Genomic DNA, 27536 nt, shown 5'->3' on the forward strand with positions numbered 1-27536 from the left:
CTCCTCCTCCTCCTCCTAGTCCCTAGCGGAACTCCTTTTTTCCCACTTTTCTTGACCCGACCCCGCGCGGCGAGAGTCCACGATGGGGAGCCGGCCAGCACCGCGATCGACAGACCGAGCAATCGAATTATGCCAGGATGATATTCGTTGCACGAAATTGCTTCCAATTGCACGTGATGGCGGTTGTGTATACCGCAAAACCCCGTGTCTGCCCTCGCCCGGCGATGAATACGGCTTCTGTTTTTGCCGCTCGACGGATGGCCATTTTCGATTGGGAATAGCTAGGGACGCCATCGCAACAGCAACAACAGCGGGAGGGCGCCGCTGTGATTAGCCAGCCGCGAGCGCGTGCGATCTTGGCATTCTCTCTTGGGCTGCGTGTCCCGTGACCAGCGTGCCGCAGTCGCCGCCCAAATTTGGCCACGTTCGCGAGTGCGGCACGAGTAATTTGGGACCATAGTGGCTTGTAGCAGCAGCAGCAACCTCTCCCTCTGTCTCTCTCTCTCTCTCTCTCCCTCGCGTGATGCTCGGGTCCGCCACAAATCCACAGCTAATTCGAGCCACGAACGCGCGCACGATTATTAACTGGAGGATCATTATTTCGAGAGAAAACTTCCTTGCCCCTTTACCCTTGCTCCGGGTAACCCCGCTGTGCCGGTAAGGTTGGGCCGGGGAGGTGGGGAGCAGCGGCGCGCGTCCGGCTCCTTCTGGGCGAGCCCTGGCGGCGACGGAAACAAAACAAAATCGGTGTTGGAGCCAGTGCGAGGTCGGCGGCGCTCGCCGTTCCCGAGGCGGACCCAGCGCGCGCCGGAGAACAAGCTGCGGCTTCCGCACTCTGCTCCCACGTTCTTCACTCCGTTTTTAAGCCCCGTGCTTAACATTTTCCAGACATTACCATTCTTACGAGAGTGGATCAAAAAGTAATGCCTTCCGTATCGTAGGCTACAAAATTTAATAATGAACACATAACAGGGAATTAGTACAGATCGTACCCTAAACTGTCCTCTACACAGAGCCACCGTTCCACATGCAATGCAATTGTACACATGTACGCCAGCGTTGTATCCTGGCATCAAACCCAGCTTGGAAAAATTCCAGGTTTTGCTTCTTGACCCATTTTTTTCGCAGAATGATTTTAAAGCTGTTGACTCTAAACTCTAATGCGTCTGTCTCCTCGAATTACTTCATCAGCGCATCCTCGATTGGTACCTGTAACAGGTGTCGTAGGCCGCCAGCTGCAGTTTTATCTACAATGTCTGTTTCTTCATTACCAAACTCTTTCACTCAACGCCGCACATCACCGATGTCCATTACAGCGTCCCCATACGCTACCTTGATGTATGAGATCAAACTAGCTTTAAAATCATGGATCAAAAAGCAAAACTCTGATTTTTTTTTTCGAATTGGTTTTCGAGCCTGGGTTCAACGACGGTGCAAATGTTTACAAATGTTTGGTGACTATGTTCATTGGCAGTGTTGTGTAGAGAACATTTCAGGCCATGATCTGCACCAAATCCTCTATTATATGTTCATTATTACTTTTTGGTTCACCCTCATAGTACTAACTCCATGAACTGAGCTGTTGCTTTTTTGAATCCCAGTTTCCTGAATAGGCCTTGTAGTCGTAGAATCAGTTTTCGGCAACTAGAATATAAATTCTTCAAGTTACTTACTCAGAGGAATTTTCTAGAAAGAGAATACGTAGCCATTCAAGATGAAAAAAACTACGCACTCCTATCATCGATATATTTACGCATCATAGGAACTTCAGCAGTTGTGCTCATTCCTTGCCTCGAAACGGGGCAATAATATTTTATCATCGTGCTTACACCGTCGGTATTTTGCATTATAAGAGAGGTATATTTTTCTCTAACTAAAGAGTAAAATTTAGTGTTCCCCTTCGAATGATAACGTCGAAGGAGAACCATCAACAAACTTCAGAATTCGGTGCAGTTATGATGCAAATTTCAAATTCGCAGTTATTCATCTACATGTAATACAGGTGCTTCCAAAACATATGTTTCAAGAAGTGCTGCTTCTCCAGTAAATGAATGGTAGCCAGGATAATGTACTTTGCGAGAAGACAGACGAAAATAATGTATATTTACAGCAGTACTGCGCAAAAAAACACTCTTGTTTATCTCCTGCACTTCGCGAGCTGTATACATACTTATTCTAAATGTTATTTAATATAATAACTCCTGAAGTGTAGTAGATGAAATTGTTATTTTCCACAGGACTGCTGCAGCATCCACACTGCAGTCGATGTTTTTAACGGCGTGCTAATTGAAAAAAATGGTTCACATGGCTCTGAGAACTATAGGACTTAACTGCTGAGGTCATCAGTCCCCTAGAACTTAGAACTACTTAAACCTAACGAACCTAAGGGCATCACACACATCCATGCCCGAGGCAGGATTCGAACCTGCGACCGTAGCGGTCTCGCGGTTCCAGACTGTAGCGCCTAGAACCCCGGCCGGCTGCTAATTGAAGATTTAAATATGTATTACACCAACTTAAGATGGGCGGAAGCTCGAAGCGCAACTTGGTATATATAAAAATACGCAAAAAGTAGCTGGTTGCTGTATTTCTTAAAGTAATGTAATCCACAGTAACGGAGCGTAACAACCAGTAAAATAGATAAATTAATATTGGTGTCGACATTTCTCCTATTGTTGTACATAAAGAGTGATCAGGAAGAAAGGCACATGCTTTGGAGGGTGGTAAAACTGATGATCCTGAAAAAAAAAAAAAAAACTTCGAATGAATGTCCTTATCTTAACAGTGCCGGACATACAGCTGTCTGTAAATCACGGTCGTGGAGTCCTTTCTTGGCCACCGAAGTCACCCGATCTTACTGCATTAAATTACCGGTACTGTTGTAAGAATGGATTAAGAGCGAAGTCTGCAAGCGCGGAATGGACGCAGAGGAAGAACTTCTCGCTCGTATTTTACATGCTTGTGCTCAAATAAAGGATCGTGAGAAACAGCTCAGATCAGCAACGTAGCAGCTATCTTCGAGAGCTACAAAATGCAATGCAGTTGACGGTGAACTTTTTGAACACCTTTTGGGAGGAAATGTACATAATTAAACAAAACATGAGATCACAATATTTCATTTACTATCACCTGCATTTGCCCCTTACCCCACTGTTTTCATTAGTTTCCTCGGAAACTGTTAAGAACAGGACATATGTCCACGTGACTTTTTTGCTCAGAATCACTAATATTACCACCCCTCAAAACATGTACCTCTCCTCTCCTGTGTGTTCGTTGTCCCGTCGACAGCGGACCTTTGGCTCCGACCAGTCAATGACGCCATCCACGACATGGAAACTGAGATGAGCTCGCCACTGAAATGCTGCCGCTTCTCTCGTTTCAGACCTGAACACTTGCGGGACGCTGGATCCATGCCAGAACGGAGGCACCTGCGAGAACACGGCGCCGGACCAGTACCGCTGCACTTGCCCCGAGGGCTTCTCCGGCCTCAACTGTGAAGTCGTGGACAACCCGTGCGCCACCGAGCCCTGCGCCAACGGCGGAACGTGCCAGGAGAGTGCCAGCGGACAAGTCAACTGCACGTGCGCGCCCGGCTGGACGGGACCCACCTGCCTCGTCAGTGAGTACCAGCTTCCTACTTAGCTTCTTCCTACAACAATACCAACGAGTCAAATGGCTCTGAGCGCTATGGGACTTAACATCTGAGGTCATCAGTCCCCTAAATGCGGGCAAAGCAGATGGGACGGTGCGAGCTACCGCTACCGGCAGGTCTTTGCGACCTACAGCTGATTTCCTAAACGACCTGAGATGCAGCACGTATCAGGCATTAAACTAATAAGAATAGATTTCTACGTAAGTGTAAATATTTACGCAGTGTGACGGAAATTCGAGAAAAGGTCAGATAGGAAAATGTAGCTCATGCTGAACTGGCACTGCAGTCAGGCAGTGCGGTAGCTCGCGGATCCCATCATTGTCATGAGAACTCACACGAGGCGCCAATTAACTATGGAACGGATAACATTCATGCCTCCTAAGAACTTTCCTGGTACGCGTTGCTTAAGCCGTTTGGGTTATATGACAATTTCGATATTCAGGTAGCTAGAAGAATGATTAAGGAAAGGCAAACCTACGTTTCTAACATTTGTAGACTTAGATAAAGCTTTTGACATTGTTGACTGGGATACTCTCTTTGAAATTCTAAAGGTGGCAGGGATAAAATACAGGGAGCGAAAGGCTATTTACAATTTGTACAGAAAGCAGATGGCAGTTATAAGAGTCGAGGGGCATGAAAGGGAAGCAGTGGTGGGGAAGGGAGTGAGACAGGGTTGTAGCCTCTCCCCGATGTTATTCAATCTGTATATTGAGCAATCAATAAAGGAAACAAAAGAAAAATTCGGAGTAGGTATTAAAATCCATGGAGAACAAATAAAAACTTTGAGGTTCACCGATGACATTATAATCCTGTCAGAGACAGCAAAGGACTTGGAAGAGCAGTTGAACGGAATGGACAGTGTCTTGAAAGGAGGATATAAGATGAACATGAACTAAAGCAAAACGAGGATAATGGAATGCAGTCGAATTAAGTCGGGTGATGCTGAGGGAATTAGATTAGGAAATGAGACACGTAAAGTAGTAAAGGTGTTTTGCTACTTGGGGACCAAAATAACTGATGATGGTCGAAGTAGAGAAGATATAAAATGTAGACTGGCAATGGAAAGGAAAGCGTTTCTGAAGAAGAGGAATTTGTTAATATCGAGTATAGATTTAAGTGTCAGGAAGTCGTTTCTGAAAGTATTTGTATGGAGTGTAGCCATGTATGAAAGTGAAACATGGACGATAAATAGTTTGGACAAGAAGAGAATAGAAGCTTTCGAAATGTGGTGCTACAGAAGAATGCTGAAGATTAGATGGGTAGATCACATAACTAATGAGGAGGTATTGAATAGAATAGGGGAGAAGAGGAGTTTGTGGCACAACTTGACAAGAAGAAGGGACCGCTTGGTAGGGCATGTTCTGAGACATCAAGGGATCACAAATTTAGCATTGGAGGGCAGCGTGGAGGGTAAAAATCGTAGAGGGAGACCAAGAGATGAATACACTAAGCAGATTCAGAAGGATGTAGGCTGCAGTAAGTACTGGGAGATGAAGAAGCTTGCACAGGATAGAGTAGCATGGAGAGCTGCATCAAACCAGTCTCAGGACTGAAGACCACAACAACAACAACGTTGTGCTTTGAATTTTAATCATAGCTGTATGCAGTGGCTCTTAAACTAATTAGCCTATATGCGAAACAACTCGTCCAGTCATAGATACATTGTGCTACCCATGCGAAGCCAGAGAGGACCGTTAGTTTCAACTAAAGCAAGGCGTCACCAATCCGAAGAGCTTTACTAGATATGGTCGTGTTGGAATATGCCATTGCCTACCTGTCAGTTTTGAGATGACTTACCCAGCCATTTGTAGGGGGACTTAACAGTTTAACCTGGATTCCGAACCATGGTGCAACTCGGTATTTTCACATCTACAAACATTCCCAGAAGGAAAAGAAGTGATAAATGACTGATCAAAATCCTACGATTGGCCAGGGATCCAACCTGAGACCATTGGATGTGTAGTTTGGACTGTACCGCTGAGCCACCGAGCCACAACTATGAAACGAATAATTCGTTCCAGAGATTGCCTGAGAGGCGGTCTGTTTTCTGGAAGAAGCGGTGATCTTCAAGCAGAGAGAGTCCGCCGGGGCTGGGGCCTATCTGGCGCAGATCTGCCCACTCGGTCCCGCCCCGGCCGACCCCAGTGGCCGGCTGAAGGCCTCCTGTCCTCCCCTCGCAGCTTCTGCTACAACAATGAAGTGGGGGGCGGGGGAGGGGCTACCAGCCCCTCGACAGTAATGAAGCCGAGCGGATAAGCGCTGCCCCGGGGCCTATCGAGATCCCCAGAGGATGGCGCGGGGTGAGGAACGGCCGGAGGAAAACAAAGGGGCGAGCAGAATTACGAAGAACCCAGCCGCGCCGGTGTAGACGAAGAGAGAATGAAAGAGAGGCCAGGTAATTGCTAGTTGCGCTGATTTACTGTTCTGGAACTACCTCCGCCGGTGGAGGAGCCGCTCGTGAGAGCTGGACCGCAAGATGATGGGGAATTACTGTGCTTCGCCTCGCCTCGCGTCGGCATTCCTGCGCAGGCGCAGCGCACCGCACCGCTCTGGCCGCCGAACCAGCGTGCGCGACCTGCCGCATACGACTCACCCCACGGCTCAATTCTGACACTCCACGGGGGTATCTTGTGCTGAATGCACGCGTCCGCTTCGACCTACTGGATATTTTTCCTTGTATACCCTGACCTTTTGTGGGCCGCGGGGCGCAGTTTAATACTGGCTTCCCTCTCCATCGTCATCATCTTCTTCTTCGCCTCCTCTCCGAATTTCTGCATTCTTTCTCCTTTCTTCTGACAGGGTATCCTTGCTCTTCATACATTATGTTTCCTGCAATTCGTTGATGTTATCTACCTTCGTTAGAACAACTACTTTATTTTTAAGTTATTCCTTTACATGGTCAAGTTGAAGGTACGCGATCTGTAATTGTTTGTATTTACTGAATTCAGAAAAAAATATTTTATCCGTCTTGATCGCAATATACTATTTTCATTGATTACTAGTTTCTGCTAAAGTTTTTAGCCGTCTTCACATCACAGGATAAAAAAATATAATCACCAACCGGTAGGACACATCGTCATAAACTTTGTGCCGGCTTCATAGTTCAGTCTTCTTATACCACTCGATGAAACATTAATGTAAAATCGTCCATGACCAAGAGATCATTGCATCCACTGTGTAATAACATTATATCAGATAATCTCCACAAGGGCAGGGTGAGACCACAATTAACACTTAGTCACCAGAAAACACGTAATACAGTACTTGCACAGTGAGTACGTCATACAACTGAGTGAAAATTACGTATTGCTTTCTGGTAATAGACTTTTAATTGTGATCTCACTCTACCTATGTGGAGGTTATCTGATATAATGTTTTTACGCAGTGGATGTCACGATCTTCCAGTTACAGGTGGTTTCATATGAATGTTTCATCGAGGTGTATAATAAGATTGAGCTATTCATCTTGCACAAAATTTATGACGAAATGTTCCACCAGTTTGTGACTGTACGAAGAAAAAATGTTTTTCTTATCTTGTGATCTAAGATACCTAACAGTTTCAGCCGAAACTGGTAATCAATAAATATAATAACTTGCGATCTTGACCAATAAAGAATTTTTTCTGCCTCCAGGAACTGTAAATTTTATTTTAAATTTTCTTTCGAACGATCTTACCTTCACCAATACCATCTTTTTTTGTTTCCGCAGCTCATTCTGTCTCAGCTTTAAACACGTCCATATAGTGGAAATCCACTCTCTTTCATTTATTATTGTAATGTTTCCTTAGACTTTTCGGTCTTGTCTTGAGTATCTGCTTGTCTGTGAGGATCTCCCCGTTACCGGTGAAACAACTTTTCTTTTTTCTGGCCTTAAAATTTTTTTTTAGGTTTTTCTTTCTTTCTTGTTCAACATCAGGCATTTTGAATGATGCAGACTTCTCTCGTCTTCGCACTGAGCAATAGTAATTCCAGTCTCTATAATCTCGCATATGATTGGTAAAATTCGGATAGTACGGTATACAGATGAACAGCAAGGTTCGCAGCTCGTGGTCTAGTGCCTAACGTTGCTGCCTCTGAATCACGGGGTCCCGTGTTCGATTCCCGGCCGGGTTGGGGATTTTCTCTGCCCGGAGGCTGGGTGTTTGTGTTGTCCTCATCATTTGATCATCATCGTCATTCGTGACAGTGGCTAGATTGGACTGTGAAAAAAATTGGATTGTGTGAAAACTGGGACTTTGTAAGGGCGCTGATGACCACGCAGTTGAGCTCCCCATAAACCAAATGTCATCATCATCATCATCATCACCACCATCACCATGAACAACAGAACAACAAGAAATTTAGCGAGCTTTAGATATGGGAGGACGCGTAAACTTTCGTCGCTGTTAGTGGAGCTCGAATCCGTTGAATTATCCAAAAGAATGTGTGAAACATCCCGACTAAACTCAATGAAAAACTTACTTGTCGATCAATGGAAGATATGTAAAAATTGTCGAACTGTAAATCTATGAGCGAGGTGCATAAGAAAACGCACAAGACATACAAAGGACAGCCGCTCTGGCCACAGAGGGCCAATCGGGTTCGACCGAACGCCGTGTCATTCTCAGGCGAAGGTGTCATTTGAACGCGGTAAGGCGTGGGCGTGGAGAGGGAGGGGGGGGGGTTGTGCGGTCAGCACGGTCGGGTTAGTAGACCTTGGAGCCGGCACTTCTCATTCAAGTGAATGAATTCCGTTCCATTCCTCTCACAAAGGGTAAATCCCTCGCAGTACCGGGAATGGAACGCGTGTCCCTCACATGGCAACCATGCCAGGCTGACCACTCAGTTTCGAAGGCGGCCATATAATAAGATAACAATCACATAAGGCCACAGTGTTCAACAAATTTTATGTATTTATAGCTAAATAAAGTCACACAGATCATTATGTAACAGCCAAAAAACATTTCATCAGAGTAAGCAAACCTGTGTTTTGTAAAAGGACCACTCAGAATTAAAAATTCTCTGAAAAATTGCCGAAAACGATGTCAAACTGGTTGGCATGTTGACATCCTCTTTCTTCAGGGAAATAAAACTTTCGTTATTTTGATTTCTTTTGCCAATTTATTACTGGGTTTTGAAGACTACAGCAATATTATAATCACAAAATTTCGTGCTGATGTTTCCTGTCTCTATTGGTCTGGAAAAACGCAAAAAAAAAAAAAAAAAAAAAATGGATTTTGCTTGAATTACGCCATGTGTATAAAGTGCCCTCATGTTTCTGCCACTTGTGGGGGGGGGGGGGGGGGCTTCGTCGGAGATTTCCTTTCTAATGATACTGCCATAGTACTAGATATGCTTATTTCTTATCTTCTATTTCGCCACTTGATATTATTCGTCTGTTTTGTAATGGCAGAAAAATTAGAAAAAAAAATCGCGCGAATTGTCACAAACGCAAAATACTAACTTTATACGAAAGAGGTTGCGATTAAAACTGTCTTCACTGTTGCGCTCTTTGACCAGGTAACTCACGTTTGAAGGCAATATTCAGAGGCGTTTTCTGTAGGCGGAAGCCAGACGGCGAAGCGGCCGCCGAAACCGGAATGGTGCAGACATAAACAAGAGTAGCGACAGCATGCACAATGGCAGCTGTTAATTATCGCCAGCAGACAACGACGGTAACTGCGACGTAATTTTTCTCCGCCGTCTGAAAACCTCAGCGCAGAATTCCTCAGTGGGGAGGAAGTAAAGTCGCTTTCTTCGAGGCCTGCCTGCATGCGAGCCACAGTGGAAGGCGGTAACCGGGCATGCCACTGCCACGGAATCCAATTAATTTAACCCTCTCGCTTGTCCGGAGGAAATAACAGGCTTGGCGGTTCGGGGCCCGGTGGGCGTGCGGAGGAGGGATAGTGGGTCCGTTGCTGCGGGCCCCAGGGCCGGGGGTCGGGGGAATCACCGCCTGCAGCGCTGCCACCGCTCCGCACGCTCACATCTCGCCGATCCAAGTCGGCAGCACTGCGCCTCTCCCGTCTCCGCAGACGTCCCCTGTCAGTAGTGGCGCGAGAACCCCAAAATTTTCACGGAAAAAAGGGAAACTCACTTTGTTCCTTGGAAATATAGGAGAGTATGATAGAAAATTTCTCAGTCTGGGACAAATTTTGCGTTGATATCCATGAATAATACAGCATAAACAGGAGCCATCAGAAACAGAACAACGCATGGAGCAGAAAGTTTCGGCATAAAGGCCGGAATTACACTATCAAATATCTTTGTCCAATATCTTTGTCAAAGATATTTGATAGTGTAATAGGGATCTTTGACAAATGTCGTCCAATATTTGATCAAATCTAGGCCGAGGCCGTATATTTGATCAAAGAAATCGCTTGTCTTCTGTTCACTGCAATGCGATATGTTACCACGCGGAGCGCTAGCATCGCTGCAGCATTCTGTCGTCTGTAGTGTTTTTATAACCATTGCCGGTAAATACAATTGGTGTGTGCCGACAACTACAGAATTAATAGAGATGTCTGAAGCTGATGAGGCGCTTTACAACGTGAGGCACCCTGAATACAAAAATAGATTAAGAAGATTGGAGACCTAACCTGACCTAACCTAACGTAACATAACCCTCTCCTGTAGCAAGGAATCGGAGTGTTATAGTGAGCCTGTCTTCTGAAGATGTAGCAGTTCTTAAGTGAAAATTGTGCTTTGTGATATGAGGATACACTTCATTGAGCACATACAGAAATGTATGCTCATCCATTCTTAAGTAATTGATGTACGACTTGACGTCTTCCACTGTAAGCTCACGTAACAAGTTTTGTTGAATGCTTTTATCGTGTCGTAAAACCTACGGCTTCACCCAGATTAGATTAGTTTTTCGTTCCATTGATCCGTGCTGAGGAGATCCTAGTGGATGTGGAACATGTCGATTTTTTAAAGCTGAAATAAAAATACTAATAGTATGAATAAATACAATACATCATTTGTTTCTATTAAAAATTTCGCCAATGGAGTAGAAGGAGTTGGCCAGTAGTAAGTCTTTCAGACTCCTTTTAAACTGATAAGCTGATCTTTATTTCTAACTAAATTTTTTATGTTTCCTGGCAAATTATTGAAGATGAGTGTTCCTGAGTAGTGGACCCCTTTTTGAACTAAAGTAAGTGCTTTTAAGTCCTTGTGCAGATCATTTTTGTTCCTGGTATTGTAGATATATTATTTACGACAAATTTTATTAAGAAGTAAATATACTGAGAGGCAGTAGTTAGTATACCCAGTTCTTTGAAGAGGTTTCTGCAGGAGGTCCGTGAATTTACTCTACAAATAATACGTATTACACGCTTTTGGACATTGAAAACTTTTGTTTGACTTCAAGATTTACCCCAAAATATTATCCCATATGACATTATGGAATGAAAGTATGCAAGCTTTTTCATTTTTGTGTTGCCTATGTCTGCTAACACTCGAATTGCAAATACAGATTTGTTAAGGCGTTTCTGCAGTTCTGTGGTGTGCTCCTCCCAACTGAATTTATTATCAAGTTGTAATCCCAGGACTTTTAAGACTGTCAACCTCGTATGTATGGTTCCATTCCCCCCCCCCCCACTTCTTTTCAGCATGTGCACACCATGCAATTGGAGTACGTAGAACTGCTGCGGTTAATAACAAGTTGTTGTCAGCCATCTTGAACTTTGACGAAAAATTTGATGACAGTGTAATACCCCTTGTAGCGCTACGTCAAAGATCTTTGTCAAATATATTGGACGGAATATTGGATCACATCTTTGATCAAATCTTTGACAAAGAAATTTGATAGTGTAATACCGGCCAAAGCGCCAAGAGTTCTTGATCGGCGCGTGGAATTGTCAAAGGTTTGAACCACAGGAGAGAGCAACGGGAACGCTGAAAAAATCTGAACTGGCTGACGCTGGAGGATAGGCGTAAGGCCGGTATTAAACTATCGAATTTCTTTGTCAAAGATTTGATCAAAGATGTGATCAAATATTCCGTCATATATATTTGACAAAGACCTTTGACGTAGCGCTAGAAGGGGTATTACAATTACACTGTCATCATATTTTTCGTCAAAGTTCAAGATGGCTAACAACAACAACTTATTAACCGCAGCAGTTGCATGTACCACAATTGCACTGTGTGCACATGCGGAAGAGAAGCGGGGGAAAAAAAAGGAAACATACCTGGGTGAAGCCGTGGGTTTTACGACGACACGATAAAAGCATTCAACAGAACTTGTTAAGTGAGCTTATAGTGGAGGACGTCAAGTCGTACACCAATTACTTAAGAATGGATGAGCATACATTTCTGTATGTGCTCAATGAAGTGTATCCTCATATCACAAAGCACAATATTCACTTAAGAAATGCTACATCTGCAGAAGACAGGCTCACTATAACACTCCGATTCCTTGCTACAGGAGAGGGTTAGGTTAGGTCAGGTCTCCAATCTTCGTAATCTATTTTTGTATTCGGCGTGCCTCATGTTGTAAAGCGCCTCGTCAGCTTCGTACATCTCTATTAATTTTGTAGTTGTCGGCACACACCAATTGTATTTACCGGCAATGTTTATAAAAACACTACAGACGACAGAAAGCAGCGATGCTAGCGCTCCATGTGGTAACATGTCACATTGCAGTGAACAGAAGACAAGCGACTTCTTTGATCAAATCTACAGCGAGGCCCCAGATTTGATCAAATATTGGACGACATTTGACAAAGTAACCTATTACACCATCAAATATCTTTGATAAAGATATTGGACAAAGATATTTGACAAAGAAATTTGATAGTGTATTACCGGCCTTACCAACACGTCAAAAAGTCTACGTACAAAGTTTCTAGAACAGGCATTAAGTGTATCGCTCACTTGGGAAAGCGTTGACAACGTAAGACTAAAGCCGTGAGGCCGGGTCGTGAGTCGTACTTGGATAGTTCAGTCGGGTGCTTTGGAAGACGTATTATGTTTTAACTTTGAAACTGAGCTTTTCTTTTTTGGTTTGACGAGGAGCCTTGGTTGCTTATTTCACTGAAGAGGAGTATTTTACGTTACGCCGTAACAAAATGTAGGCTGTAGCGTGAGAAGCTACCATGGAAGGCACTTTTAGAGAGAGAAAGAAGGGCTACAAGGCGAGATTGTAACCCCCTCCTCTCCTCTCTCCAAAAAAACAAAGTCGTTAGTACTCGCCCACGAAATTCAGAGGTCCCATGCTCGAGTGCCGGCCCAGCAAACAATTTTATTTGCCAGGAAGTTTCATATCAGCGCACATTCCGCTGCAGAGTGAAAATTCATTATGGATCAAAATTAGTCTAACTACAGCGCGCAAACAGGCATTCTTTCCACGAGCCCGGTATACAAATGGAACGGGAACAAACCCTATGAGGTGCAATGGGAAGTATCCTCTGCCATGCGCTTCACAGCGGATGATGATAATAATGCCCCTGATGCAAGGCTTTCAATTGGAGGCCACTTTGGTGTCCCAAACCTATCTCCGTTATCCTACCGACAAAAGGGGCCCCACTGCTTAATGTACGTTCCCAACTACGAATCTTTCCTGTAGACTCTTCACTCACTACGTTTGCTTATGACACATGTTCCAGAAAACGAAAACCGAACTGCTGAAACCGTTTTACGCTGTCGTGTTTGCATGTTTAGGTCTGATGCGGATTTGCTAGCTCAGTTAAATATAGCTCCTGGAAAACGGCTGCCACACTTTATGACTCATTCAGCACAATCTCTATTTCCTTTCAATTAGACAAGGTGTAAACAGCTTCAGTCTAATATTTCTAATTATCCCTCACTATATAAAAAGCCACTCCGTCCATATTAGCCAAAAAAAATTTAATAATAAGACGAAACTTGACAACACAAGCACGTTTCAAAACCGGTTGCGTTTACATGTGAACGAAAATCGACTGCGGAGTTGGAAGACCGGCAACCAGAAGCAGATTTCCAGAGTCGATTTTGAAGTGTTTACATGACCACTCAGAAGTGGTATTGGGAAATCGGTTTACGAAATCCGGTTTTGGTAGTCCCATGTAAACGGTGTGACAGAGGCAAGGTTACAGGCAGACTGAATTATTTCGTGGTCAGACCGGGATTCGATCACTTGACAAAAAATGGTTCAAATGGCTCTGAGCACTATGGGACTCAACTGCTGAGGTCATTAGTCCCCTAGAACTTAGAACTACTTAAACCTAACTAACCTAAGGACATCACAAACATCCATGCCCGAGGCAGGATTCGAACCTGCGACCGTAGCGGTCTTGCGGTTCCAGACTGCAGCGCCTTTAACCGCACGGCCACTTCGGCCGGCGATCACTTGACAATTCCGTTTCAAGGAACGAGCTTTAATATTACAGTCTAGTGACTAGTCTATCAGGCCCGATTTCCCAGTGGATGTACTGTAGGTGTAGAACGAAATTTTGTTTGTATTATGGAGGTATATGTTGCACGAACGGTCATATCAACTTCATCTGTGCAGCAACTTTGTTTTTACATCTTTTTATACTAGTCGTACTGCATTCGTTTCATTTAAACAAATAAACTGAAGTCATTATTTATTTATTTACCTGTGATTCGTCGCCATCGAAAAGTTGTGAAGTTCTAAAGAGAGTCTTTCACTTTATTTTACATTTTTACGAATTGGGGGGGGCAGAATTCTACGTGATGACTGCTTTTGAACGCTATTTTGTTAGTATGGGCGAAGCGTGGCACGAAACCATCAAAGGAGTACTTGGAAGTCAGTGGTTCTGAACAAAAGCAAGGCAGTTCCATTTGCCGTAAACGCTGGCCAGTGTTTAGCAGGATTTGAAATGTATACTTCTTGTTGATTACTTTGAAAAGGGTTAAATAATGAGTGACGAATACACTACTGCTCAAGTATTCCGGGCCAATAATAAAAATATAAAAAAAAGTACAAGAACAGGGAGTGGATTGCAGAAAAAATACGTATTACATCAAGACTACGAAAGTTGTTTTGGGAATGAGTAACATGGGACATCAGTATTCTTAAAGCTCTGTTGCCCACATTAAAGACTAACGGTGTAAATTTCTGCGACATTTCACTGTTTATATCTATATAAATTTCAAATTCAAACTAAATTAAAGCTAATGTCTCAGTGCAGTATGTGTTATGTTTAAAGTGCGACTACTGTTTTGACCAAGCTGTCTCCATTGGAATAATGTGAATCGGTTAAAGTTAGTCATAATGCAATCTCTCAACAGAGCTATCATATATAAATATAATTGCTTACAAACATGTAGCAACTGGCATTTCATCGGATATTTTAATCTTATGAACGATCCGAAATTCAGCTACAAACTGTCTCACTACATCGAACTAACTACACTGGAATGTTGACTATTTTTTCCACCGATAAGTAATAGCATTGTTCAGTTGAATAGCCTGTGTAACTTGCGAAACTCTTGACTCCGCGTTTTCAAAATATCATGTACTGAAGCTGTAGGTAGGCCTGCTTCCTAATTTTAACAGTGCCCTTCTGTGTAGGCAGAAAGGTGCTGGGCTTTACAGTATTGTCTTCCAGAGCTGCCTGCCAATAAGCAGGTAGACGAGAGATTAGAAGTACAGTACATAAAAGATGCGACAATGGACGACTGCAAAATGAACAACGGAAATGCATGTTTCCAGTTTCGCTGCGTTGATGATGAACCGATGGGTTATTATGAGGGAGAAAAAAAACCAGTAGGCCTACAGTGAAAATCGCTGACAAAATTATGCGATTTCTTTTGTGTTACCAAAACAATACATTGAATACCGTGTATTTAATCGTATTTACAATAACACTCTTAAAAAGTATAAAGTCAATATAATTACGTGACTTTTGGAAAGTGTTACTGCCGATAGACTACCTTGAACTCAAAGCTGCTGTCGGTTCCCCATACCTTTCGGTAGTTTCTTCGCGTATAAATAAGCTACGTCTTTGCACTGTGTTCACGACGTTTTCCATATACGCCAGAACTGTATTAAATTTGGAGTCCTTCGCCTAAGAAACGAATTGGTTATGAGAGCCACCAATTACAGTGAATACTATGATCCCTTCGTGGATATATAATGCAACAACCACCAAGTCTATAGAGACAGCGTTGGTACTACTACGCCGTCGAGGCATCTGTAAAAGCTACTTCCATACTGAAACTAAGCAGTTCTCAAAACTCACGCAATCGAAAATGTTCGTTGCTTGCGCCTTTCAGTGCCGTCTGCATGATTTGAGGGACAATATAGTTTGATTTAAATATCAGCATTATTGCATATAAATTTTTCTTGATCACTGGAAAAGCCAACTGCAACACTTCTTTATCATTATTTCACACATGATAATTTAAAACGAAAAGAAAAAGCGTTTCTTTACAATGGTGTTGTCTTCTTATTGTACCCATAACCTGAGTTTATCTACCTAATGAAACGGCTTTCCTATTCTTTTTTCCCCAGCTCTTCTTTTCCTCGACCCTTTACCTACTTACCAAATCTTCACAGCTTCCTTCCATGTCGGTAGAAAGATGAAGGGCTCAAACTGGATTGGCTTTCGGAGCTGCCTCTGCTTCCCAATAAGTAGGAAGACGCGACATTACAAGTACATAAAAGTTTAGACAATGGACGACTGCAAAATGAACGAAGGAAATTCGTGTCTCCAATTTCAGTGCGTCGATAACGAGCGATGAGTAATGTATGCCTTATGAGGGGGAAAAAGACCAGTACAGTGAAAATCGTTCGGAAAATTGTGATTTTTTTTTCTGGTACCAAAAACAAAGTTTTGTGCAAGTCATCCGCGAAAGTGATGGACAGCATACGCGGTAAATATAATTTATTAATTTTCTTTTTATGAAATTAGGTGTGTTACGAAAGGCGCAGCATAATTTAGTATACTATGTCATGACCAGTTTTATACGAAACCCATGTTCCATGTTTCACTCTCCCAAAGATGAATGATAACGAATTAAGAGATCATTTGGAAGAATCAATCTGTCAATTCCTTAAAAAAATAGACCCAGCCATTTAAAAACATACCATGCTGTTGTGTGTGCTCTTTCTTTGGACTATTATAGGCCACTGACTTACTCTCACAAGGAGCATAAACACAGAAATGGTTAACTAACATGTTTACTTACTGATACCCCGTTTCCGGACTTGTGTTATTACAAATCGTACCAAGAACTATGTGATTTTATTGTTCTACTCTGTACCTCGGAGGTAATAACTCTGAACTATCAATTTTTTGTCACGTGTATAAGAAAGGAAAGGTGTCAACGATATATCTAGTTTATTTCATTTTCTTGCAGATATAGATGAATGTGCCTCAGCACCATGCCAGAATAGTGGAACATGTGTTGACCAGGTGAATAGTTTCATGTGCCTGTGTCCACCTGGATGGGAAGGAGATGCATGTCAGTTTGGTGAGTTGACATATATATTTGTATGTAATTATGTTTAAAAAGTTGTGTGTAAATAAAATCCTATGGTATTGCAGTTTATTGCTGTACTAAGCTACCACTACTCGGTTTATAATTTTTGTAGAGTTTCAGTAGTACATAAGTCAGACCTACCAAATATAATACATTATTATTAATAAAGCAATTTTTAATCAGAAACTCCATATAACTAGATAATGCACGTTTTTTTTGCCAAGATAGTATAAGAAAAATTTTGGAAAGGTATTGTTCACACACATGACTAGGTTAAAATTTTTGAATTATTAGTAGATAGTCTACTCTTATGTTTATTTATCGTTCACTCTTTCTGTAATGTAAGTAAGTATTTAAAATATATGTTGACAAATCACAGGAATCATTCTTCCAATGCTATAAGCTCTTAAGTTCCTGACTATGCCTTTATATAAAAGGTGTCCGTAAGTATCGAGTGACAAGTTGTGGACTTAAAATTTATCAGTTAATTACACTTTATCTTCACATGATCCTTAAAAAGTGAAGAATCAAAAGATTGAGTGTACTGAATGATACCTATATGGTTCACAGATGCAGACGAATGCCAACAGGACCCTGATCCATGCAAGAATGCCGTATCATGTCACAATGTTGTTGGAAGTTATCGTTGCAAATGCAGGAAAGGATGGGAAGGACAAAACTGTGACTTAAACATTAATGACTGTGTCGGCCAGTGTCAACATGGAGCAACTTGTATAGATCTTGTCAATGACTACCACTGTGCCTGCCAGCCAGGCTTTACAGGTAAATCATTCACAACATGAAGTTAGCATGATTTAATAACGGAAAATAAGAAAGAAGCAGTGTAAGGGGTCAAGATTCATTAATAAGAATTTGTTTCCTTGTTACAACAGTCTGTCTCTTCAACACAGAATCTGCATTTTGACAGGCAATTAAGATGCCAAAAACATTTGAATTTCTATTTATAACCTTTATTCTTTTGTGTTAATTATTTACTCTTTTTTTCCTCTAGCAAGTAAATATATTGAGAGGATGTATTTTCTATTGTAATTATTATTTCACAGGACGTGATTGCCACACAAACATCAATGAATGTGAGAGTAATCCTTGTAAAAATGGTGGAGAATGCTCAGACCAGGTGAATGGGTATCGCTGCATTTGCCCTGTTGGCTACACTGGAGATCAGTGTGAGGTAGGTGCAGTAGCAACCGTGAAGTTACTAAATGGTCTTGTGCTCCTTATTACAATTCATTTGACAGATTATCTTTTTGTATCTTGATGGAACAAAACCGACATTATTCAATGTGCCTCATGTAAACTACTATTGTGTAGCAAATCTTATGCTTCTGGAGAGAATACAAATAAAATTGTAATTTTCAGATTCAACCAGCTCACTGCACACCAAACCCTTGCCAAAATTCTGCCCCGTGTTTCAATACTCAAGCAGATTACTATTGCCATTGTCCTGAGAACTGGGAAGGAAAAAACTGCAGTACACCTAGAATACAGTGTAACAATCCTCCTTGCAACAGTAAGTACCACATTTTAACACTTCTCATACCATTTATTAGTAATTTTTTGCTATTAATAACTTTTACTTAACTGTGTTTTGTTATGCACTTAAAAAAAAAAAAAAAAAAAAACATTTCCTAAGAAATAGCGGCCTCCGACACCAGCTATATCAAATGCGTAATTTGCTCTCTGTGTAACATGTCACACTTCGTAATTTAGTACTGGAACTGCATTAACTTTCCTGTTGATTAAGTGATTTCTACAATGTAAAGGTCTTTATAATTATCAGCACAACCCTTAAAATAAACATTATCTTTGCTGTTTATCCCAGTGTACAGGGTAATTTGAAACAGGTGTTCCACATCTATTGCCCATGCATGTACTACAGCTCTGGTGTTATTGAAGAGGCAGCAGGGAGTCTGGTGGCTCCCTGCTGTGAAGAGAAATGAGCTAAAGCCAGTAACAAATATACCAAAAAGAATGTTGCCCCAGGTTCCGAAAGAGCCGTTCTGAACGCTTTAAAAGTTTGAGCCCCTGTTAGAATCTCATTACCTATAATTGACCATGTTCACACCATTAAAAGTTGTATTATATTTTGCATTGTGTAAGTGGTTAAAAATTATCTGTACTGGTATACTAGTTTTCTCAATACAATTTTTACTTTTATACCTCAACTACACTGTATGGTCATCAGTTTCTGGGCATTCATTGATACATATTTAGTACATGAAATTGGTTGTGGCACATTAGACTAACTAGCCACCATTCTTCTTTGCTTAGAACATCATACAATAAAACTACATGTTCAACAACAAAAATTTGTATGTTATAGCTGTCGACAGCTGCATGGTGCAAACTGGAAATGCATCTTCTACCAGCCCAGGAATTTGTGGTGACCACGGAGTATGTGTCAGTCTTCCAGAAGGTGGTTTCAAATGCAACTGTGATCCTGGATTCACAGGAAAATACTGCCATGAGAGTGAGTTTATATGTATGTTATATGTCAGTATACCACATTTCATTTATCGTCTGCATTTTTATTCCTCGTTATCTCCATTTTTAACAGATATAAATGACTGCAAAGTTAATCCATGTCAGAATGGTGGCACTTGTGTGGATAAAGTCAACTCCTTTCAGTGTATTTGTAAAGAAGGATGGGAAGGAGACATTTGTGAAAGAAGTAAGTTGTATTTTAATTAGAAACCTGTAGAAGGTTCTTGCACAGAAGCACTAGGTTGTAGACTAACTGGTGTTCAGCATCACAAGCACATATATTTTATGATTGCCACTATTTACCATTCCAGATAAGAATGAATGTAGTCCCAGTCCTTGTCATAACAACGGAAGTTGTTTAGATCGAATGGCAGACTTTGAATGCATCTGCAGAGATGGATGGAAGGGCAAAACCTGCAACCTAAAGGACAGTCATTGTGATCATACAACATGTCGTAATGGTGGAACATGTCAGGATCTTGGTGATACTTATATATGTCACTGCACCTCAGACTGGGAAGGGACAACATGTCACATTGGTGAGTAAATATATCTTCATGCATGTTAAGTCGGTATCACAGCTAGCATAAACAATTCCACTGATATAACAAAGACTTCAAAAATGGTAATTGTAGAGTTGAGCATTATTCTGCAAATGAATTGTACTTGGTTTTCAATTAATTTTTTACATAATTAAATTTTAGTTTTTTTCTAAATTTTGTTTTTTGGTGATTTACAGCAAAGTCAAGTGCATGCAAATCAAATCCTTGCCAGAATGGTGCCACCTGTGTGAATACCGGAGATGCATACAAATGCATCTGCAAGGATGGCTTTGAGGGAAAACATTGTCAACATGACATCAATGACTGTCATCCGCCCCCTTGTTACAATGGTGGCAAATGTGTTGATGGAGTAAACTGGTTCCTTTGTGAATGTGCAGAGGGGTTCACTGGACCTGATTGTAGAATTAATGTTAATGACTGTGCTTCAAACCCGTGCAGTTTTGGAAGCACGTGTGTGGACGGAATTGGTGAATTTCGGTGCATCTGTCCACCAGGGCGTACTGGACTGCGCTGTGAACATGGTAACTAAACTTATTAACAGATACTGTCATTTCTAGATATAATTCTTTATTTTTATTTACTTACTTGTGGGAATTATTTTGTTTGTAAATAAATTACACAGCCTTGCATAAAGCAAAAGGTATACATGTGAGACATGGTCTTTTTATAGCTGTGCTGCCAAGATTGATTCAGATATTTTGTGTAAGTGGTAGTTCAAGCTCTCCCCAAAATTACCCAACACTTGTTAATATCTGAAAGCTTCTATTTCTTATCATTGCAAAGACCAAGCACCATGAGGAACTATGTTTTCAGACCATCATCTCAGAATCCCTCTGCACCAAGGAAATTCCCTCCTCGTCTGTCCCAGGAATCTGATGTTCAGACATTGTTCAGTTATATCCCAAATACAAAGTATAAGCTTCTAGACTATTGTAGATGCTGTCTGTAACAACATGTGTACTTTCTTTAGTGGCTGATCATCTCTCTGCACTTGGAGAGTGTCAATGGGAAGGACGAAAGTACACCAGGAATATGACGTGGCTTGATGAATGCAATACATGCATTTGCTCCAGTAGTGGACCAGTTTGTACACAAATTTGGTGTGGATTAGGAAACTGCCTTGGGCAGCCCAACTTAACACATGGAGCTGTTATTTGTCAGTCAAATCAGGTATGTGGCTCACTTAAAAAAACTTATTATTTATGAAATTTGTCTGTATACTGTTGCTGAGAAGAACTAACTTAGATGTACAAATCATGGGCTGTGCCTCATTCTCTTGTATTAATAACCATGTTACATTATTTTGCTGTTCTTCACGCCTCTGCCAACCACACACAAGCATAATAGTTGTCTATAGAACATAAAGGTTATTATCACTTCATGTATTTTTGTTACTCTGCAGTTTAGTTCATCATAGTACTTTCCAAATGTTCATTGCTGTTTATTTTATCTGTACTCCAACAACTATCTGTACATAACAGGTACCATGTTCTCTGATAGTAACTTCTTGTACTCATTATAATGGTACAACACATTCAAGTTACTTTCTTCATGACTTTTGAGTCTCATCATACTCTGTACTTTCTTGTTCAGTGTTATGGCTAAATTCAACTGGATTGCCATTCACAGTTACCTGTATGGTTCCTCCAAGTCTGCTGTAGTTACAACACATTGATTCATATTACTTTACTACAACATGATACTGAATATGAGTTATGTTCCATAAGTCTGTATTTATTTAACTACTCTACTACTGCTGTAACTCACAATTCTTATTAGCTCTCAATTTGTGTCACTCTCAAAACGTGGCTCATGACTGACCTTTAACACATTATATATTAATAGAAATTACAGAAGGAAAATAAGTGATGTATTATCTTAATTGTTTGGATCGTTTGTGCCGTATCAGAAGTAATCCAATATCCATCCTTGTAGTTCGAGTATTCGAAGTTTCCTATGTGACAGTCCTCTTGTAGGTATTAAGCATTTACTTTTCTAGCAGCACAGGATATTTTATTTTTCATTTTTTCCTTCACAATCATGATACAATTTTGTACCACAAACTAATGTTATGACCACCATCATTTGAAAATTGCTTACAATAATGAATTCTAGGCTGAAAATAATAAATAAAAGTCAGGACAGCCAACCACTATGCTGCAGATGATTGAAGGGTAACACAGTGGTATAGTTTTTATTTATATACCATTATTAGCAAAAGGATAGATTGCTACTCACCATAAAGATGACACATTGAGTTTCAAACAGGTACAACAAAAAGACTCTTACCTCAAGCATACACGACTGCCATTTCTGGCATCTTGGACTGGAATTATTTATTTATTTTTTTAGTCGTTCATCCAGGGCTGATCTTATGATGCCATTTGATTTTTCATCATAAAAGAATGAAAATAATTAGCTCCAAAAATATTCATAGACACAGTGTACAGGGTGTATATAAAGTCCGGGTACACTTCCAATTATTTATTGCACAAGAACCAAACATTGTACAGGTATCATATATATGTCATTTTGAAGAGAAACCCTGAAAGTTTTTTTTTTCATGTATACTGCCACAGCGTAGTTTGGTAATTTGCCGATAGTCATCACTAGTCACAAACATGGCGAGTTTGACCACGCTACAGAAGAGGACAGCTGTTTCATGAAATGGCCTCCCCGATCACCATATCTCACTCTGTGTGACTTTTTTTCTGTGGGGACACGTTAAAGATCTGGTGTATTGACTGCCACTGTCGACAATGTCATGCTGGGTCGGGTATGGCAAGAATTCGATTACCATACTGACATCTGCTGAGTCACTCGTGGTTCGAATATCAAATGTTTGTAAAGAAAACTTTCAGAGTTTCTTTTCAAAATGCAATATGTATGACATCTGCACAGTGTTTTGTCTTTGTGTAAAAAATAATTGAAAGTGTTCCCTTTACTTACACCCTGTATATAAGTATGCTTTATGAAAATATGCCCCTGCATTAACTCCATGCCCATAAACATTCCAGTATTCCCCATGCACATCTCCACGTTTTCCCCCTGGTCCAACTGAAAATCTGAGTCAGCACCCCCATGATGCACGAGATATTGAACTCAGGAGAATGACAAGACATTATTATCATGTACTAAAGATTTTTATCAAAACAGGACATATTTGTCACAGGGAATGATCTGTGATCCTGTCTGTACAAAATACAATTATTTTTCTGACTGTCGGTTGTTGTTTTTTTTATTTCAAAATGACTGGTTTTGGCGAAGTCGCCCATCTTCAGACCTGTTAAACAACAAAATAAATTACAATTGGATTCAATCCTGTGTTTACGAAGCTGAAATACTATAAAATGCTTTGTAAGCTTTGTAAACATGGGATTAGAGCCCAGTAGTTATTTATTTTGTTGTCTAACATGTCTGGAGATGGGAAATATCGCCTAAAACTGGTCATTCTGAAATAAGAAACACTGATAAATGGGAAGAAAGAGACTATAGATTTCATGATATGATTTTCTTGCAAAAGCATTACAGTTCTGTAATGTGGCAAGGTGTTCTAGTTATCCCATTTCATTATTAGGTACTACTCTGTGTAATCTTTGACTGTGTAATATGCATTCTTTATGAATAATGTTTTAATTGGCTTCATTAGAGGATGTATTTTCACAGTTTTTCATCTCCTTGGGCAATTTATTATACAATTTTATACCCTGATAGAAAATGCTCTTTTAAGTCTTTTGTTTATTTCTCCATGGTAACTGTGATTCCAAACTGTCTCTTGTCCCAGGATTACATATAGAACTATTAGTATAATATTTAGTAATGTTTTCCGTGATATACACAACAGATTTGTAGATGTACTTATTGTAAAGATACCCAATTTTTTAAACAATTCTTTAAATGATTGTGTATACCATACGAGAGGAGGCATGTACAGGGTGTTTCAAAAATGACCGGTATATTTGAAACGGCAATAAAAACTAAACGAGCAGCGATAGAAATACACCGTTTGTTGCAATATGCTTGGGACAACAGTACATTTTCAGGCGGACAAACTTTCGAAATTACAGTAGTTACAATTTTCAACAACAGATGGCGCTGCAAGTGATGTGAAAGATATAGACGACAACGCAGTCTGTGGGTGCGCCATTCTGTACGTCGTCTTTCTGCTGTAAGCGTGTGCTGTTCACAACGTGCAAGTGTGCTGTGGACAACATGGTTTATTCCTTAGAACAGAGGATTTTTCTGGTGTTGGAATTCCACCGCCTAGAACACAGTGTTGTTGCAACAAGACGAAGTTTTCAACGGAGGTTTAATGTAACCAAAGGACCGAAAAGCGATACAATAAAGGATCTGTTTGCAAAATTTCAACGGACTGGGAACGTGACGGATGAACGTGCTGGAAAGGTAGGGCGACCGCGTACGGCAACCACAGAGGGCAACGCGCAGCTAGTGCAGCAGGTGATCCAACAGCAGCCTCGGGTTTCCGTTCGCCATGTTGCAGCTGCGGTCCAAATGACGCCACCGTCCACGTATCGTCTCATGCGCCAGAGTTTACACCTCTAGCCATACAAAATTCAAACGCGGCAACCCCTCAGCGCCGCTACCATTGCTGCACGAGAGACATTCGCTAACGATATAGTGCACAGGATTGATGACGGCGATATGCATGTGGGCAGCATTTGGTTTACTGTCGAAGCTTATTTTTACCTGGACGGCTTCGTCAATAAACAGAACTGCCGCTTCGTCAATAAACAGAACTGGCGCATATGGGGAACCGAAAAGCCCCATGTTGCAGTCCCATCGTCCCTGCATCCTCAAAAAGTACTGGTCTGGGCCACCATTTCTTCCAAAGGAATCATTGGCCCATTTTTCAGATCCGAAACGATTACTGCATCACGCTATCTGGCCATTCTTCGTGAATTTGTGGCGGTACAAACTGCCTTAGACGACACTGCAAACACCTCGTGGTTTATGCAAGATGGTGCCCGGCCACATCGCACGGCCGACGTCTTTAATTTCCTGAATGAATATTTCGATGGTCGTGTGATTGCTTTGGGCTATCCGAAACATACAGGAGGCGGCGTGGATTGGCCTCCCTATTCGCCAGACATGAACCCCTGTGACTTCTTTCTGTGGGGACACTTGAAAGACCAGGTGTACCGCCAGAATCCAGAAACAATTGAACAGCTGAAGCAGTACATCTCATCTGCATGTGAAGCCATTCCGCCAGACACGTTATCAAAGGTTTCGGGTAATTTCATTCAGAGACTACGCCATATTATTGCTACGCATGGTGGATATGTGGAAAATATCGTACTGTAGAGTTTCCCAGACCGCAGCGCCATCTGTTGTTGACAATTGTAACTACTGTAATTTCGAAAGTTTGTCTGCCTGAAAATGTACTGTTGTCCCAAGCATATTGCAACAAACGGTGTATTTCTATCGCTGCTCATTCAGTTTGTATTGCCGTTTCAAATATACCGGTCATTTTTGAAACACCCTGTAACTAAACTGCTATATGCATGCAGTGTGTTCATGATATCATTAACTTACACTATAAGCATTTTAAAGTAGAAATGAAATATTGTAACCAGTCTATATGTCAATCAAAATGAGACACCTGTTTTCTAAAATGTTTTTCATACTGTAAAACCATCCTTTCTTAACAAAAATAATAACATTAGATTAATATTTTCATAGGTTTGTGTTCCTACACCACGAGAGGCATGTTTAACTCCTCCATGTGCCCCATGGGGTGAATGCCGCAATTTGGAAAGCGGAAAACGTGTTGGTCCACCATCGCTGCCAGCACCACCAGGATGCTGGCCCAATCAAGCAGTACTAAGTAACACATGTGCCCGGCTGACTCTGCTATTGGATCGATCACAGCTGCCTCAGGGCGTTACAGTGGAAGGGCTGTGTTGTGATTTACGACGACTACTGGCTGCTGGTCATGCTGCTACAATTACAGCTGCACATTCCACACCACAACTTGTTCTACTTTGTGACCTCAAACAGGGATACAATGACACAATTGAGGTCACTTTGGTGAGTCTATTGCTCAATTTTATAAAAGAATTGTCACACCTGTAATATTGGAAACTTTTCATTTATGATTCAGTTTTTACTGGAAATTAATTTATAAATGTTTAATACATAATTTTGACAAATTATAGCTAGCAGCAAGCTGTTATGTGCAACAATAATTGTCTTTCATGAAAACCGATAAGAAGAAATTATGAAATTGGCATGTAGTTAAAGTTATTTTTAAAAATTTTGTCTACTAAATTCCTGTTCAAGCAGCCCGAAACTGCATTTTTCTTCTTTTCCTTGTGTCATTCTGTGCTTTAAGTTTGTATTATAATTGTAACTGTGTAGTACTGAATAGTAAGTGCTTCCTCACAAGCATTATGTTGTGTGAAGCAGCACTACTGCATCAGCTACATTAATTTTTTCCTTTATTCAACTGTCTTTAGCGCTAGCCTCATTTGCCTTAAACAGATGATTCACAACATCTGTCCTGGATCTAATTCCATTAAAAATAGATCTTTATGCATGCTGTAAGTGGAATCACCTTTCTTATAAATGCATTACTATATTCTTGAATCAGGGCAGACTGTTACTGTGAGTAAACGTTTATGATGTCAATACATGTCATATACCATCTCCTCACTAAGACCCTAAATGCACAATTATTTCACCCTCTTTATAATGTGCTTAATTTTCTTTTTTTCTTTTAATCATAACTTTTTATTCCCCCCCCCCCACTGCTAGAGGCACATCCATCCTCTTATAGAGATACTTCAGTTGATTATTATAAGAACTCTCCTCTGATTCTCACCAACAAAGCAAAAAGTAAAAAAAAGTCTCTAATGTATGAACTGCGCATAAAAAAAGTTTTGAGTGAGTGTTAATAACGTTTAGAATCAAATGAAATGTGCAGAGAGTTCAACTTTTGTCATAAAATATATAGTTTGAACAGGTGACATAGGATTAAAAATATATCGGTTGTACAGGATTATCTCATTTAGACCTCTCTTCCCAGCCTTAGGGTACACTGAGCTTCATTTACTTGTCTGTTACATTTCAATTGGAATTAGAGCCCGTTCGAGTTATGTATATTCTTACATTTTTATTCACATGTCCACTAATGTTTGTATACGGATACTGAAATTCAATTTCCAGGACAGCCAGTTTGGAAGATAAATATTTTCAGTTATGAATATTTCACCAAGCAATGGTAGAAGAATCCGTCAACTTGTAGTTTCATAGTGTGACATAATACCATTGCTCAGTCAATATACAATGTCTCATATCCTATTAAGGCAACAATCTAAGCCTATAACAAATATTTTGTGTGTATCATAGCCTTTCATTTTGTTGTTCTATTTGCTTTTTGTTTTA

The 27536-nt window shown here is 40.9% G+C and overlaps 1 protein-coding gene across 1 annotated transcript in view; it reads left to right on the plus strand.

The window, feature by feature from the left end:
- Positions 1-27536, plus strand: part of LOC126259203 (protein jagged-1b) — a 591182-nt gene that overhangs the window by 559262 nt on the left and 4384 nt on the right. The window contains exons 7-17 of the mRNA XM_049955794.1: positions 3383-3619; positions 16942-17055; positions 17635-17847; positions 18129-18256; positions 18445-18595; positions 19409-19555; positions 19643-19756; positions 19881-20108; positions 20309-20653; positions 21103-21302; positions 25833-26180. Coding sequence (XP_049811751.1) covers positions 3383-3619; positions 16942-17055; positions 17635-17847; positions 18129-18256; positions 18445-18595; positions 19409-19555; positions 19643-19756; positions 19881-20108; positions 20309-20653; positions 21103-21302; positions 25833-26180 — 2225 coding nt within the window. The remainder of the gene's footprint in view (positions 1-3382; positions 3620-16941; positions 17056-17634; positions 17848-18128; positions 18257-18444; positions 18596-19408; positions 19556-19642; positions 19757-19880; positions 20109-20308; positions 20654-21102; positions 21303-25832; positions 26181-27536) is intronic.

The sequence above is a fragment of the Schistocerca nitens genome, chromosome 5, assembly GCF_023898315.1.
Source record: "Schistocerca nitens isolate TAMUIC-IGC-003100 chromosome 5, iqSchNite1.1, whole genome shotgun sequence".
Lineage (NCBI taxonomy): Eukaryota > Metazoa > Arthropoda > Insecta > Orthoptera > Acrididae > Schistocerca > Schistocerca nitens.